Source organism: Taudactylus pleione, unplaced genomic scaffold (genome assembly GCF_031769625.1).
Source record: "Taudactylus pleione unplaced genomic scaffold, aTauple2 ptg000052l, whole genome shotgun sequence".
NCBI classification, from domain to species: Eukaryota; Metazoa; Chordata; class Amphibia; order Anura; family Myobatrachidae; genus Taudactylus; species Taudactylus pleione.
The window spans coordinates 599,402-615,803 of NW_028284454.1; the positions used below are offsets into that span (position 1 = coordinate 599,402).

Consider the following 16,402-nt stretch of genomic DNA (forward strand, 5'->3'; position numbering starts at 1 on the left):
CTTCTCACCTCTGTAGTAACACATTTCCCTACCTCACCTGTGTAATAAAACATTTTCCTCTCTCACCTATGTAGTAACACATTACCTTCCCTCACTAGAATAATATGGGAGCCACACCATCTGCCAGTGATGTTTGGCAGCATTTGGGGTGTTTGATTATGAACTGTGTTGCAGCCACGATGAGACAGACAGTCAGGACATAGCACAGGGGGAGGAATCATTTTAGCCCTTTTCACCCCCTTAGGAGTTGAATTTTGGAAAACGCCTTTTTAGTGGTCACCTACATCATGGAAGGAACATACTCGCCGATCTTCATGTTTCTAGGTCCATGAGTTTGGGCTGGGTGATGATGAGTCAGTAACTGGCCGCGATTCAATTGAATGCTTTGCTGCATAGCCCTAGGAAGGAGCTCCCAGACCTATTCAATTCAAGGCTCTAAGTTGGAGAATGCCGGTTCTCACAACTTAACCTGAGTGTTTAGTCTTGAGAACCGACATTCTCCGACTAAAGTGCCGGCTGTGCAGCTGTTATCACCGCGCTAAGACGGAAAACAGCCAAGCGGCCAACACTTTTGTCGTGTTTCATATATATATATATATAGTATATACAGACACACACACAGAATATATCTATATATAAATACACCCCTTATTCAGAAAGATTCAGGGACTGAATCAGAGATGTACGGTAACGCCATCGCAGCTGCCATCTCTCACAGATCGCAATTGCAAAAATATACTAATGACTCACTCGCCGCCCAGTGCTTAGAGACGCTCTCTGACAACATCTCACATCCGCCGCTCACGCACAAAACCGGAACCATTTATGGACGTCCAGATAACAGTGTTTATATGGTCCGACACGCCGACATTTCTCTACCCCCCCCGTAACCTCCCACAAACGTATATATACATACACACACATACATACATGCACACACACATACATACATGCACACACACATACATACATATATACACACACACATACATACATACACACACATACATATATACATACACACACATACATACATGCACACACACATACATACATGCACACACACATACATACATATATACACACACACATACATACATACACATACATATATACATACATACAAACACATACATACACACATATACATACATACACACACACACATATATACAACATACATATACATACATACACACACCTACATACAGACACATATACAGACACACACACATACACACACCTACATACAGACACACACACATGCATACACACATATACAGACACACACACACATACACACATCATACATATATATGCATACATACATACATACACAGACACACACATACATACACACACACGTACGTACGTACGTTCGTAGGTATATACATACATATCCATACATACATACACACACATATGCATACATACATACATACATACACACACATACATACAGATACACACACATACATGCATACATACACACACACACACACACACACACACATATGCATACATACATACATACACACATACATACAGATACACACACATACATACATTTGCATACATACACACATACATATACATACATACATACATACACACACACACATACATACAGATACACACACATACATACAGATACACACACATACATACAGATACACACACATACATACATATGCATACATACATACATACACACACACACATACATACATACAGATACACACACATACACGCTGCCTGTCACTGACATTGCGAGTTAATCCTCTGTGTGAGCGTATTCACTGCGTGTGCGACTTAACAGGCTAACAATCGCTAAATCTGTGTACATATCGGCGTTGCATCTCAGAATCGGACCCCAGTGCTATAAAAAAAAGTAATAGGTGCTTCCACAGAGTATGTATTTAGGGGGTGTATGTACTTATGCAACCAGGGTACAGTAAGTTTTTTATTTTCACTTATTTTTCCTAAAAGTTTTGATTGTTTTCCATTTGAATTTCTTTGCTTGTAGGATACATAAAATTTGCGTCTTACGCTGAGAGCCCCATAGAAATAAAGAGACAGACATGGGGTGGGAAGGGGCAACGCTACTATAGCGCTACCTACAGTCTCATTTACGGGGGGAAGCAGCCGCACGGATGCCCGTCAGGAGGTGTATATGGGGCTGCTCTGCTTCCTAAGATCTGAACGGATGTATAATGGATGGATGTACCAGAGGTTGCTGCCTCGTGCCTCATTGATGACAAGGTTATTCCCTTCTCGGAGATCAGCTCTGGGCACAATACACCTCAAGGCTTGGAAAGTGACATTTGTGACAATAACCTTTCTGTGCCTCCTTGTATGTGCACCCACAGATTGGCGCTACCCATTGTTTATGGACACAATGTATAGTATTTAATGGGACAGAAACGTACGCTATAATAGTGTCTGGTATATTCAGCTGCCAGATTGTGACACAATACTTCACAGAAAATGATTATAGTACAGAAATATTAGTGTAGACCCAGAGTCCGGTCGTGTGACACAATGTTCCCATCACGTACAGATACGGTATGATTGGAGCCGTCTATCTCAGCATGGCGGGATGTGGGCGACACGCACTAAATGAAGGTTTCTTTCTCTATATCGCCCCTGGCAGGTTCCACCTTAGCGGCATCATCTGGGCACGCTTCTGTCTTTGTGATGTCTGATTGCGGCGCCCCATTCTCCGGTGATTTCACAGACAGCTGTTTCTTTACCATATATATAAACCACAGAAATAAAATAAATGAGGGAATGAGGATCCCAGTGGTCAGGCCCAGGAAGGTGTTTCTGGGGAGAGGAGGACAGAGAAATATTATTAGTCTGACCATTATCTCTCGCTGTTTGTATAATTAAATGAGAATTCAGTAACTCCCAACGGGAAGTATTTAGGGACACATTTAGCAATTATTGGGACTTGGTTCTTATCACCTAAATGTACCAAAAACACAGGATAGGAGCCAGTCAGTGTGACATGTAAAAGGTAATGCGGTCTCTCTACGTCTGGGTTTGGACCCCGGCCGCGCTACTAAGAAGCCAATGTTAGTATAATATAGCCTGAGGCTACAATGGCGATATCTGTCCAGGCCACGCTCCGGAAAGCGAAGGTAAATTTCACTTTATATACAGGGGAAGCTTAATATTTGTTGGTATCCCCCCAAAACTGATATTTTTGTTGGATATCCTGCAATTGTTTTTGACGAGTACACACCTTAGTGTCTTGTGCCAGTCTGCGCTATGTGCCAGTCTGCGCTATGTGCCACCCTCTTTGTCAATTTCCAAATGCCAAGTGTGTCATTGTTATTCCTTATGTCTCAGCATTTATGAATTACAAATTGGCGGAGAGGGGCTACACAGGGAGGTGTATTACACTGTGTCCCTGACTCCTGCACTGGTACAGCTGGGTCGCCCCATAACCCTTTCTATACCACGTGCCCCTGCCGCTGGTTTGTGCTCCTTCCGTACTGTCCAAATTCGGACAAAAGTCCAGAAGGTCTTCAAATCAGGTCTGTCCCTCCTAAATCTAGTAACGCTACTGTCCTCTGTGCACTCTGTGCTGCTTGCACTGTGGCGGAGTCTTCACTGTCTTTGGGAAAATGGCGCCACTGGCATTAGCGATCATTTTACTTGTTACACGCCACAGGGACGGGCCTCCCTGCATGTGATTGTTGGTAAATTAGCCAATGCGCATTTTCCATTGTCGCAATATGTGGCGATAACAAATGATAATTATTGGGACCAGTCCAGATACCTGGTAATTATGCCTCTAACTCATCTTGGGATCCAGCCCATTAAATAGAGTAAAGGGACCAATTTGTATAGTAAATGAAGGCTCAGGATCAGTCTGATAATGTAATGTACTAGTACTACGGCGCCAGGTATCAGCCGATTTATCGCTCACTTCTAGGACGTCATTTACCTGAAGGAGATGGTGTCATACATACGACAGGACCCTCTTCCGCCACATAATTTGGTCCCCCATTTCAGGCATGTTCTATCTATGAGAGCGCCAAAGTAAATCGGCGCTGGAATTCCAGCTATGAGATAAACACAGAAGGAGTAACATTTAATATAAAAGGTTAGTGCGGTCACTATAATAACCAGTTACCACTATATAGAGGCCCACAGTTATCATCACACTCACCTAACATTCTCACCAGTAACATAAAGACACCCACCGCCAGGGATTTCAGCTGAGGAGTAACGCACCTACGGCACAAAGATGGAAATAGCACAAAGATGAATGTGTGAGTGTATATAGTAACCCCTCCGTGTATACAGTAACCTCTCCTTGTATATAGTAACCCCCCTCCTTGTATACAGTAACCCCTCCTTGTGTACCGTAACCCCTCCTTGTATATAGTTACCCCTCCATGTATACAGTAACCCCTCATTGTATATAGTAACCCCTCCTTGTATACAGTAACCTCTCCTTGTATATAGTAACCCCCCTCCTTGTATACAGTAACCCCTCCTTGTGTACAGTAACCCCTCCTTGTGTACAGTAACCCCTCCTTGTATACAGTAACCCCTCCTTGTGTACAGTAACCCCTCCTTGTGTACAGTAACCCCTCCTTGTGTATAGTAACCCCTCCGTGTATACAGTAACCCCTCCTTGTATACAGTAACCCCTCCTTGTATATAGTTACCCCTCCTTGTATACAGTAACCCCTCCTTGTGTACAGTAACCCCTCCAATGTGTACAGTAACCCCTCCAATGTGTACAGTAACCTCTCCTTGTATATAGTAGCTCCTCCTTGTATACAGTAACCCCTCCTTGTATACAGCAACCCCTCCTTGTGTACAGTAACCCCTCCTTGTATACAGTAACCCCTCCTTGTATACAGTAACCCCTCCTTGTATACAGTAACCCCTCCTTGCATACAGTAACCCCTCCTTATATACAGTAACTCCTCCTTATATATAGTAACCCCTCCTTGTGTAAAGTAACCCCTCCTTGTATATAGTAACCCCTCCTTGTATACAGTGGTCCTGTCCCAGCAAGATGCATATACTTACAATGGCGTATGCGCGCCTGCTGATAATCGCGAGACGCTTTGGGCCTTAGTACAGTGAGTATATGTGGGAAGAATTATAGAACGTGTATAACAAATAGCTGTAGTACACGGCGTTGCCCCGGCAAGTCTGTGACCAAATGTCATTAGATATAAAATGAAATGGGATTTTCTAGGTGGACGTCTGAGTGACATTTAAAGCAATATTATGAAGAACAAAACATCATGTGCTCTGTGCAGAGGAGTCTGAGCCACAAATGTATATTGGAGTAGTACACCGGTACCTCCAAAAGTGAATGTGACCAGCGCGCCTGGATGGCAGAATACTGTCTGCCAGACGTCAGTGGTAATGAGCTCAAAGCACCAGGACTGTGTCACCAGTTATTCTAAAGCAGATCCCAACATGTCCAAAGGATTTCCAACATAAAACTCGCTACAAACATTGTGGATTTCCCTACGTGCAGCTGCTCCATTCCCGAAGTGCTGTGGTAAGCAATGCCAGACTTCCTTACTGCTGTGCACACATTGCCTGACACCGGTGTATGCCTCGCCCTACTTACTACTGTGCACACACTGCCTGACACCGGTGTATGCCTCGCCCTACTTACTACTGTGCACACATTGCCTGACACCGGTGTATGCCTCGCCCTACTTACTACTGTGCAGCACATTGCCTGACACCGGTGTATGCCTCGCCCTACTTACTGCTGTGCACACATTGCCTGACACCGGTGTATGCCTCGCCCTACTTACTGCTGTGTACACATTGCCTGACACCGGTGTACGCCTCGCCCTACTTACTGCTGTGCACACATTGCCTGACACCGGTGTATGCCTCGCCCTACTTACTACTGTGCACACATTGCCTGACACCGGTGTATGCCTCGCCCTACTTACTGCTGTGCACACATTGCCTGACACCGGTGTATGCCTCGCCCTACTTACTACTGTGCACACATTGCCTGACACCGGTGTATGCCTCGCCCTACTTACTACTGTGCACACACTGCCTGACACCGGTGTATGCCTCGCCCTACTTACTACTGTGCACACATTGCCTGACACCGGTGTATGCCTCGCCCTACTTACTACTGTGCAGCACATTGCCTGACACCGGTGTATGCCTCGCCCTACTTACTGCTGTGCACACATTGCCTGACACCGGTGTATGCCTCGCCCTACTTACTGCTGTGTACACATTGCCTGACACCGGTGTACGCCTCGCCCTACTTACTGCTGTGCACACATTGCCTGACACCGGTGTATGCCTCGCCCTACTTACTACTGTGCACACATTGCCTGACACCGGTGTACGCCTCGCCCTACTTACTGCTGTGCACACATTGCCTGACACCGGTGTATGCCTCGCCCTACTTACTACTGTGCACACATTGCCTGACACCGGTGTATGCCTCGCCCTACTTACTACTGTGCAGACATTGCCTGACACCGGTGTATGCCTCGCCCTACTTACTGCTGTGCACACATTGCCTGACACCGGTGTATGCCTCGCCCTACTTACTGCTGTGCACACATTGCCTTACACCGGTGTATGCCTCGCCCTACTTACTGCTGTGCACACATTGCCTGACACCGGTGTATGCCTCGCCCTACTTACTGCTGTGCACACACTGCCTGACACCGGTGTATGCCTCGCCCTACTTACTGCTGTGCACACATTGCCTGACACCGGTGTATGCCTCGCCCTACTTACTGCTGTGCACACATTGCCTGACACCGGTGTATGCCTCGCCCTACTTACTGCTGTGCACACATTGCCTGACACCGGTGTATGCCTCGCCCTACTTACTGCTGTGCACACATTGCCTGACACCGGTGTATGCCTCGCCCTACTTACTGCTGTGCACACATTGCCTGACACCGGTGTATGCCTCGCCCTACTTACTGCTGTGCACACATTGCCTGACACCGGTGTATGCCTCGCCCTACTTACTGCTGTGCACACTTTGCCTGACACCGGTGTATGCCTCGCCCTACTTACTGCTGTGCACACATTGCCTGACACCTGGGTGTTTGTCTGTATATATATATAATTACTTGACCTTAGTATCTCTCTGACACAAACTAACTGTATCAATTTGATTGTGCTAAATGTTTGTTTATTGGTTGGCATTAGTCATTTTAATGTAACGGCTGCGCAACTAGCAGCACTAAACATCTCCCTATTATGTGCTCTGTGTGATGGGTTCTAGCCGCCCATGCCCATTGGTGTTTGTACCCCAGTACCTAGAAAATGTGAGTGTGAGTGGGAGGTTTGGGAAAACACATAGGGGTCTATTCATCATTACATAATTATCACTAAAGGTAATTATGTTTTATACTCACTGCGAGTTTAAACAACCTTTCGGAAGCATTCATCATGCCTCATTCATCATGCCTCATTCATCATGCCTCATTGCCTAAAGTATCATTTCCGAAAAGCTGCTCTTTTTGTGGCGTCAGCTATTCGGAATTGTGATACTTTTCCCCTGCAGCTGAGGTATCCATAATGACTTCCTCAAACTGCGCATGTATCTTTAACATTTATTTAGTCGCCACCGGCGTCTGTACTCCTCCCCCGCCGACCGCACAGACCCTGCCGCTATCTGTAAGTACAGACTCCCATTCACAATTGAGAGTCCCCATTTCTCCAGCGTCTGTCCTCCCGGCTGCCGTTGTCTGCCCTAGCCCCCCATCCGCTGGTGTCTTCCCCCCACATCCTCTCACCTGTCTCCTCTCCCTACCCGCAGAGATGCCATAGAGCCTGGTGAGGTGAGCCCGAGGCAGTGTAGGGGACAATGGGCTGCGGTGCCACCGGAGATATCAGCTCCCGGAGTTATGCAGATACAGCAGGGAGGGATCTAAATAGATCTAAAGAGATCACTCTGCTGGCTGCAAGGGCTGCCATGGAAACATGTAAATGGCAGCCTGTGAAGATTATCGGGGCTGTACGCCATCTCAGGATGGTGTACAGTAACACCAACAAGTTACGAAAACTTTTTTTTTCGGAACTTGATGAATGGCCCTGACACTTCATTTATACAAAAGTATGTGAACATTTTAATTTTCCCCTGCTTTTGCATAACAAAAATGATGATAAATAGACCCCATAACCTATGTTCTAACCCGGCCTGTAATCTATCTATTATGTGAATTGTCCATCGATCGAAAGGTTTTGCCGTGATTGAGCAACAGATATAGATACAACATTTCATTTATATATATTGGTAGGAATGAGCCACAAGAAGCATGGACCCTTAGAGACACAAATGGGACAGCACAGGTCCAGACATGAAGATGGAAGCAGCTCACCAGAGAATGATGACATATGATGCAGATCCACCTAATGCAAACACGAATGTAGAGATGACTTGTGAGATTATGTAGTACAGGAACATTCTGTCACAGGTGTCACTCCTGGGACACGATCCCAGCCTGGCCGAGGAGTTTATGGATGGGATCCCCATAAGTTCTATGCAGGAACAATTCTGAAACACCTGCCATGACATAAAGCAGATAAATAGACATATATACATACATAGGTGATATGTGACACATCCACACCACAGATCTCACTGTTCTCTCCCATCTTGGTGATAAGTGAGAACCTCAGACTTACCATGTTCTTTCCCCCTCCCATGGAGGCTTTACACCCGGCCAAACATGCGGACAAATAGGTGACGTTATTTTCCCCGCACACCGGGTCCCACCGACTCGTTGAGCATCTGCAGCCTAAGTTGCAGGAGGCGGATAAGAAGTTGTCCTGGAACTTGTTCAGTTGGCTTCTGAAATAACATGGAAATACAGAGCTGGTGAGACCCTCGGTGAAACCCCCCAGGCTGTATTGTGCCCCACATATCTGCACACACATATAGCAAATGTACCCCATATGCTGAGGTGAAGACATTGGAAGATACTCTCAGCTCGGCACCATCATACGCACCCTCTTTACACCAGGTTTACTTCACATGCAGGGCCATCGAGACCAGGTATGGGGTGTGTGACCAAATCGGGGAGGCGTGGCTATGCCCACTACGCCCAAAAATATTATGCGCAACATCACATGCTCCAACGAGGGGGGTACCATGTACAATTGTGCCAGGATCCGGGGGAAGGGAAACGATAAGTGCATTTGCCCCCCACCCCAAACACTTCATACCTGGCGCAGCAGCAGGGGGCACATTGTGCAGGAGGGCAGAGGGGACTACTACTGCTCAGCGATAGTAAGCTCCCTGGACCACCCACACATGGCGGCTCCCTAATACAGCAGATACAACTTACTGCCATGTGTGTAAGGAGGGAATTACTAATATACACAAGTGTAACACATTCTGTAATGACGGAGAGAGCACCTATCAGTGTCAGCGGAACATTTACACTCAGCCAATCAGCAGTGGTGCCCAACCCTCTGTTATCTGCCAGCATCACCACTCTCTGTTATCTGCCCGCATCACCACCCTCTGTTATCTGCCCGCATCACCACCCTCTGTTATCTGCCAGCATCACCACTCTCTGTTATCTGCCCGCATCACCACCCTCTGTTATCTGCCCGCATCACCACCCTGTTAACTGCCCGCATCACCACCCTCTGTTATCTGCCCGCATCACCACCCTCTGTTATCTGCCCGCATCAGCACCCTCTGTTATCTGCCCGCATCAGCACCCTCTGTTATCTGCCCGCATCACCACCCTCTGTTATCTGCCCGCATCACCACCCTCTGTTATCTGCCCGCATCACCACCCTCTGTTATCTGCCCGCATCAGCACCCTCTGTTATCTGCCCGCATCAGCACCCTCTGTTATCTGCCCGCATCACCACCCTCTGTTATCTGCCCGCATCACCACCCTCTGTTATCTGCCCGCATCAGCACCCTCTGTTATCTGCCCGCATCACCACCCTCTGTTATCTGCCCGCATCACCACCCTCTGTTATCTGCCCGCATCACCACCCTCTGTTATCTGCCCGCATCACCACCCTCTGTTATCTGCCCGCATCAGCACCCTCTGTTATCTGCCCGCATCACCACCCTCTGTTATCTGCCCGCATCACCACCCTCTGTTATCTGCCCACATCACCACCCTCTGTTATCTGCCAACATCACCACCCTCTGTTATCTGTCAACATCACCACCCAGAAATAATACGACTTTCTCAGGTGCACGTGCCTGCGCTCACAATTGCGTGATTATACCCTTATTGTCTCACCAGCATTATACCATCTCCCCTCCCCCGCACAGAGTAGTTTCATGCTTGGCAGCCCCACACCATATTTTTGCAGAGACCCCTACAGGCTGCTACCAACACACAGACAGGGAAGCGGCATTGGGGGTATTCTGTGCAGAGGAACATGTTTATGGTTTGAATTACACAGTGCCAGTATGCACAGAAAGCAACTTATAATCACTCTATAGATCATGTATCCATACTGTATAATCACTCTATAGATCATGTACCCATATGGTATAATCAGTCTATAGATCATGTACCCATACCCATAGATCATGTATCCATACTGGATAATCACTCTATAGATCTTGGGCCCATACTGTATAATCACTCTATAGATCATGTGCCCATACTGTATAATCACTCTATAGATCATGTATCCATACTGCATAATCACTCTATAGATCTTGGGCCCATACCGTATAATCAGTCTATAGATCATGTACCCATACTGTATAATCAATCTATAGATCATGTACCCATACTGTATAATCACTCTATAGATCATGTGCCCATACTGTATAATCAATCTATAGATCATGTACCCATACTGTATAATCACTCTATAGATTATGTGCCCATACTGTATAATCAGTCTATAGATCATGTACCCATACCGTATAATCAGTCTATAGATCATGTATCCATACCGTATAATCACTCTATAGATCTTGGGCCCATACCGTATAATCAGTCTATAGATCATGTACCCATACTGTATAATCACTCTATAGATCATGTATCCATACTGTATAATCAGTCTATAGATCATGTACCCATACCGTATAATCAGTCTATAGATCTTGGGCCCATACCGTATAATCACTCTATAGATCTTGGGCCCATACCGTATAATCAGTCTATAGATCATGTGCCCATACCGTATAATCACTCTATAGATAATGTACCCATACTGTATAATCAGTCTATAGATCATGTACCCATACCGTATAATCAGTCTATAGATCATGTACCCATACTGTATAATCAGTCTATAGATCATGTACCCATACTGTATAATCAGTCTATAGATCATGTACCCATACTGTATAATCAGTCTATAGATCATGTACCCATACTGTATAATCAGTCTATAGATCATGTATACATACTGTATAATCAGTCTATAGATCATGTATACATACTGTATAATCAGCCTATAGATCATGTGCCCATACTGTATAATCAGCCTATAGATCATGTACCCATACTGTATAATCAGTCTATAGATCATGTACCCATACTGTATAATCAGTCTATAGATCATGTATCCATACTGTATAATCAGCCTATAGATCAGGTACCCTTACCGTATAATCACTCTATAGACCATGTACCCATACTGTATAATCAGTCTATAGATCATGTGCCCATACTATATAATCAGTCTATAGATCATGTGCCCATACTGTATAATCAGTCTATAGATCATGTGCCCATACTGTATAATCAGTCTATAGATCATGTACCCATACTGTATAATCAGTCTATAGATCATGTATCCATACTGTATAATCAGTCTATAGATCATGTACCCATACTGTATAATCACTCTATAGATCATGTACCCATACTGTATAATCACTCTATAGATCATGTACCCATACTGTATAATCAGTCTATAGATCATGTACCCATACTGTATAATCAGTCTATAGATCATGTGCCCATACTGTATAATCAGTCTATAGATGATGTACCCATACTGTATAATCACTCTATAGATCATGTGCCCATACTGTATAATCAGCCTATAGATCATGTATCCATACTGTATAATCAGTCTATAGATCATGTATACATACTGTATAATCAGGCTATAGATCATGTACCCATACTGTATAATCACTCTATAGATCATGTATCCATACTGTATAATCAGTCTATAGATCATGTGCCCATACTGTATAATCACTCTATAGATCATGTATCCATACTGTATAATCAGCCTATAGATCATGTATCCATACTGTATAATCAGTCTATAGATCATGTATACATACTGTATAATCAGGCTATAGATCATGTACCCATACTGTATAATCACTCTATAGATCATGTGCCCATACTGTATAATCAGTCTATAGATCATGTATCCATACTGTATAATCAGTCTATAGATCATGTATACATACTGTATAATCAGGCTATAGATCATGTACCCATACTGTATAATCACTCTATAGATCATGAGCCCATACTGTATAATCAGTCTATAGATCATGTATCCATACTGTATAATCAGTCTATAGATCATGTATCCATACTGTATAATCACTCTATAGATCATGTGCCCATACTGTATAATCAGTCTATAGATCATGTACCCATACTGTATAATCACTCTATAGATCATGTGCCCATACTGTATAATCAGTCTATAGATCATGTGCCCATACTGTATAATCACTCTATAGATCATGTACCCATACTGTATAATCAGTCTATAGATCATGTGCCCATACTGTATAATCAGTCTATAGATCATGTACCCATACTGTATAATCACTCTATAGATCATGTATACATACTGTATAATCAGTCTATAGATCATGTGCCCATACTGTATAATCAGTCTATAGATCATGTGCCCATACTGTATAATCAGTCTATAGATCATGTACCCATACTGTATAATCAGTCTATAGATCATGTGCCCATACTGTATAATCAGTCTATAGATCATGTACCCATACTGTATAATCACTCTATAGATCATGTATACATACTGTATAATCAGTCTATAGATCATGTGCCCATACTGTATAATCAGTCTATAGATCATGTGCCCATACTGTATAATCAGTCTATAGATCATGTGCCCACACTGTATAATCAGTCTATAGATCATGTACCCATACTGTATAATCAGTCTATAGATCATGTGCCCATACTGTATAATCAGTCTATAGATCATGTATCCATACTGTATAATCAGTCTATAGATCATGTGCCCATACTGTATAATCAGTCTATAGATCATGTATCCATACTGTATAATCAGCCTATAGATCATGTACCAATACTGTATAATCAGTCTATAGATCATGTGCCCATACTGTATAATCAGTCTATAGATCATGTGCCCATACTGTATAATCAGTCTATAGATCATGTATCCATACTGTATAATCAGTCTATAGATCATGTGCCCATACTGTATAATCAGCCTATAGATCATGTATCCATACTGTATAATCAGCCTATAGATCATGTAACCATACTGTATAATCAGTCTATAGATCATGTGCCCATACTGTATAATCACTCTATAGATCATGTGCCCATACTGTATAATCAGTCTATAGATCATGTATCCATACTATATAATCAGTCTATAGATCATGTATCCATACTATATAATCAGTCTATAGATCATGTGCCCATACTGTATAATCACTCTATAGATCATGTGCCCATACTGTATAATCAGTCTATAGATCATGTGCCCATACTGTATAATCAGTCTATAGATCATGTATCCATACTATATAATCAGTCTATAGATCATGTATCCATACTGTATAATCAGTCTATAGATCATGTGCCCATACTGTATAATCACTCTATAGATCATGTGCCCATACTGTATAATCACTCTATAGATCATGTGCCCATACTGTATAATCACTCTATAGATCATGTGCCCATACCGTATAATCAGTCTATAGATCATGTGCCCATACCGTATAATCACTCTATAGATCATGTACCCATACCGTATAATCAGTCTATAGATCATGTACCCATACCGTATAATCAGTCTATAGATCATGTACCCATACTGTATAATCAGTCTATAGATCATGTACCCATACTGTATAATCAGTCTATAGATCATGTACCCATACTGTATAATCAGTCTATAGATCATGTATACATACTGTATAATCAGTCTATAGATCATGTATACATACTGTATAATCAGCCTATAGATCATGTGCCCATACTGTATAATCAGCCTATAGATCATGTACCCATACTGTATAATCAGTCTATAGATCATGTACCCATACTGTATAATCAGTCTATAGATCATGTATCCATACTGTATAATCAGCCTATAGATCAGGTACCCTTACCGTATAATCACTCTATAGACCATGTACCCATACTGTATAATCAGTCTATAGATCATGTGCCCATACTATATAATCAGTCTATAGATCATGTGCCCATACTGTATAATCAGTCTATAGATCATATGCCCATACTGTATAATCAGTCTATAGATCATGTACCCATACTGTATAATCAGTCTATAGATCATGTATCCATACTGTATAATCAGTCTATAGATCATGTACCCATACTGTATAATCACTCTATAGATCATGTACCCATACTGTATAATCACTCTATAGATCATGTACCCATACTGTATAATCAGTCTATAGATCATGTACCCATACTGTATAATCAGTCTATAGATCATGTGCCCATACTGTATAATCAGTCTATAGGTGATGTATCCATACTGTATAATCACTCTATAGATCATGTGCCCATACTGTATAATCAGCCTATAGATCATGTATCCATACTGTATAATCAGTCTATAGATCATGTATACATACTGTATAATCAGGCTATAGATCATGTACCCATACTGTATAATCACTCTATAGATCATGTATCCATACTGTATAATCAGTCTATAGATCATGTGCCCATACTGTATAATCACTCTATAGATCATGTATCCATACTGTATAATCAGCCTATAGATCATGTATCCATACTGTATAATCAGTCTATAGATCATGTATACATACTGTATAATCAGGCTATAGATCATGTACCCATACTGTATAATCACTCTATAGATCATGTGCCCATACTGTATAATCAGTCTATAGATCATGTATCCATACTGTATAATCAGTCTATAGATCATGTACACATACTGTATAATCAGGCTATAGATCATGTACCCATACTGTATAATCACTCTATAGATCATGAGCCCATACTGTATAATCAGTCTATAGATCATGTATCCATACTGTATAATCAGTCTATAGATCATGTATCCATACTGTATAATCACTCTATAGATCATGTGCCCATACTGTATAATCAGTCTATAGATCATGTACCCATACTGTATAATCACTCTATAGATCATGTGCCCATACTGTATAATCAGTCTATAGATCATGTGCCCATACTGTATAATCACTCTATAGATCATGTACCAATACTGTATAATCAGTCTATAGATCATGTGCCCATACTGTATAATCAGTCTATAGATCATGTACCCATACTGTATAATCACTCTATAGATCATGTATACATACTGTATAATCAGTCTATAGATCATGTGCCCATACTGTATAATCAGTCTATAGATCATGTGCCCATACTGTATAATCAGTCTATAGATCATGTACCCATACTGTATAATCAGTCTATAGATCATGTGCCCATACTGTATAATCAGTCTATAGATCATGTACCCATACTGTATAATCAGTCTATAGATCATGTATACATACTGTATAATCAGTCTATAGATCATGTGCCCATACTGTATAATCAGCCTATAGATCATGTACCCATACTGTATAATCAGTCTATAGATCATGTACCCATACTGTATAATCAGTCTATAGATCATGTATCCATACTGTATAATCAGCCTATAGATCATGTACCCATACTGTATAATCACTCTATAGATCATGTATCCATACTGTATAATCAGTCTATAGATCATGTGCCCATACTGTATAATCACTCTATAGATCATGTATCCATACTGTATAATCAGCCTATAGATCATGTGCCCATACTATATAATCAGTCTATAGATCATGTGCCCATACTGTATAATCAGTCTATAGATCATGTGCCCATACTGTATAATCAGTCTATAGATCATGTACCCATACTGTATAATCAGTCTATAGATCATGTATCCATACTGTATAATCAGTCTATAGATCATGTACCCATACTGTATAATCACTCTATAGATCATGTACCCATACTGTATAATCACTCTATAGATCATGTACCCATACTGTATAATCAGTCTATAGATCATGTACCCATACTGTATAATCAGTCTATAGATCATGTGCCCATACTGTATAATCAGTCTATAGATGATGTACCCA

The 16,402-nt window shown here is 42.3% G+C and overlaps 1 protein-coding gene across 2 annotated transcripts in view; it reads right to left on the reverse strand.

The window, feature by feature from the left end:
• Window positions 1-2,424: 2,424 nt before the first annotated feature.
• The window catches only part of LOC148535424 (solute carrier organic anion transporter family member 1C1-like), a 55,943-nt gene continuing 41,965 nt past the window's right edge, over window positions 2,425-16,402 (reverse strand). For both annotated transcript variants that reach the window (XM_088462664.1, XM_088462663.1), the window contains 5 exons: window positions 8,671-8,836; window positions 8,364-8,548; window positions 4,181-4,245; window positions 3,956-4,073; window positions 2,425-2,826 (listed from right to left, as the gene is read on the reverse strand). In XM_088462664.1, coding sequence (XP_088318790.1) covers window positions 2,616-2,826; window positions 3,956-4,073; window positions 4,181-4,245; window positions 8,364-8,548; window positions 8,671-8,836 — 745 coding nt within the window. In that variant the 3' untranslated portion in view covers window positions 2,425-2,615. The remainder of the gene's footprint in view (window positions 2,827-3,955; window positions 4,074-4,180; window positions 4,246-8,363; window positions 8,549-8,670; window positions 8,837-16,402) is intronic.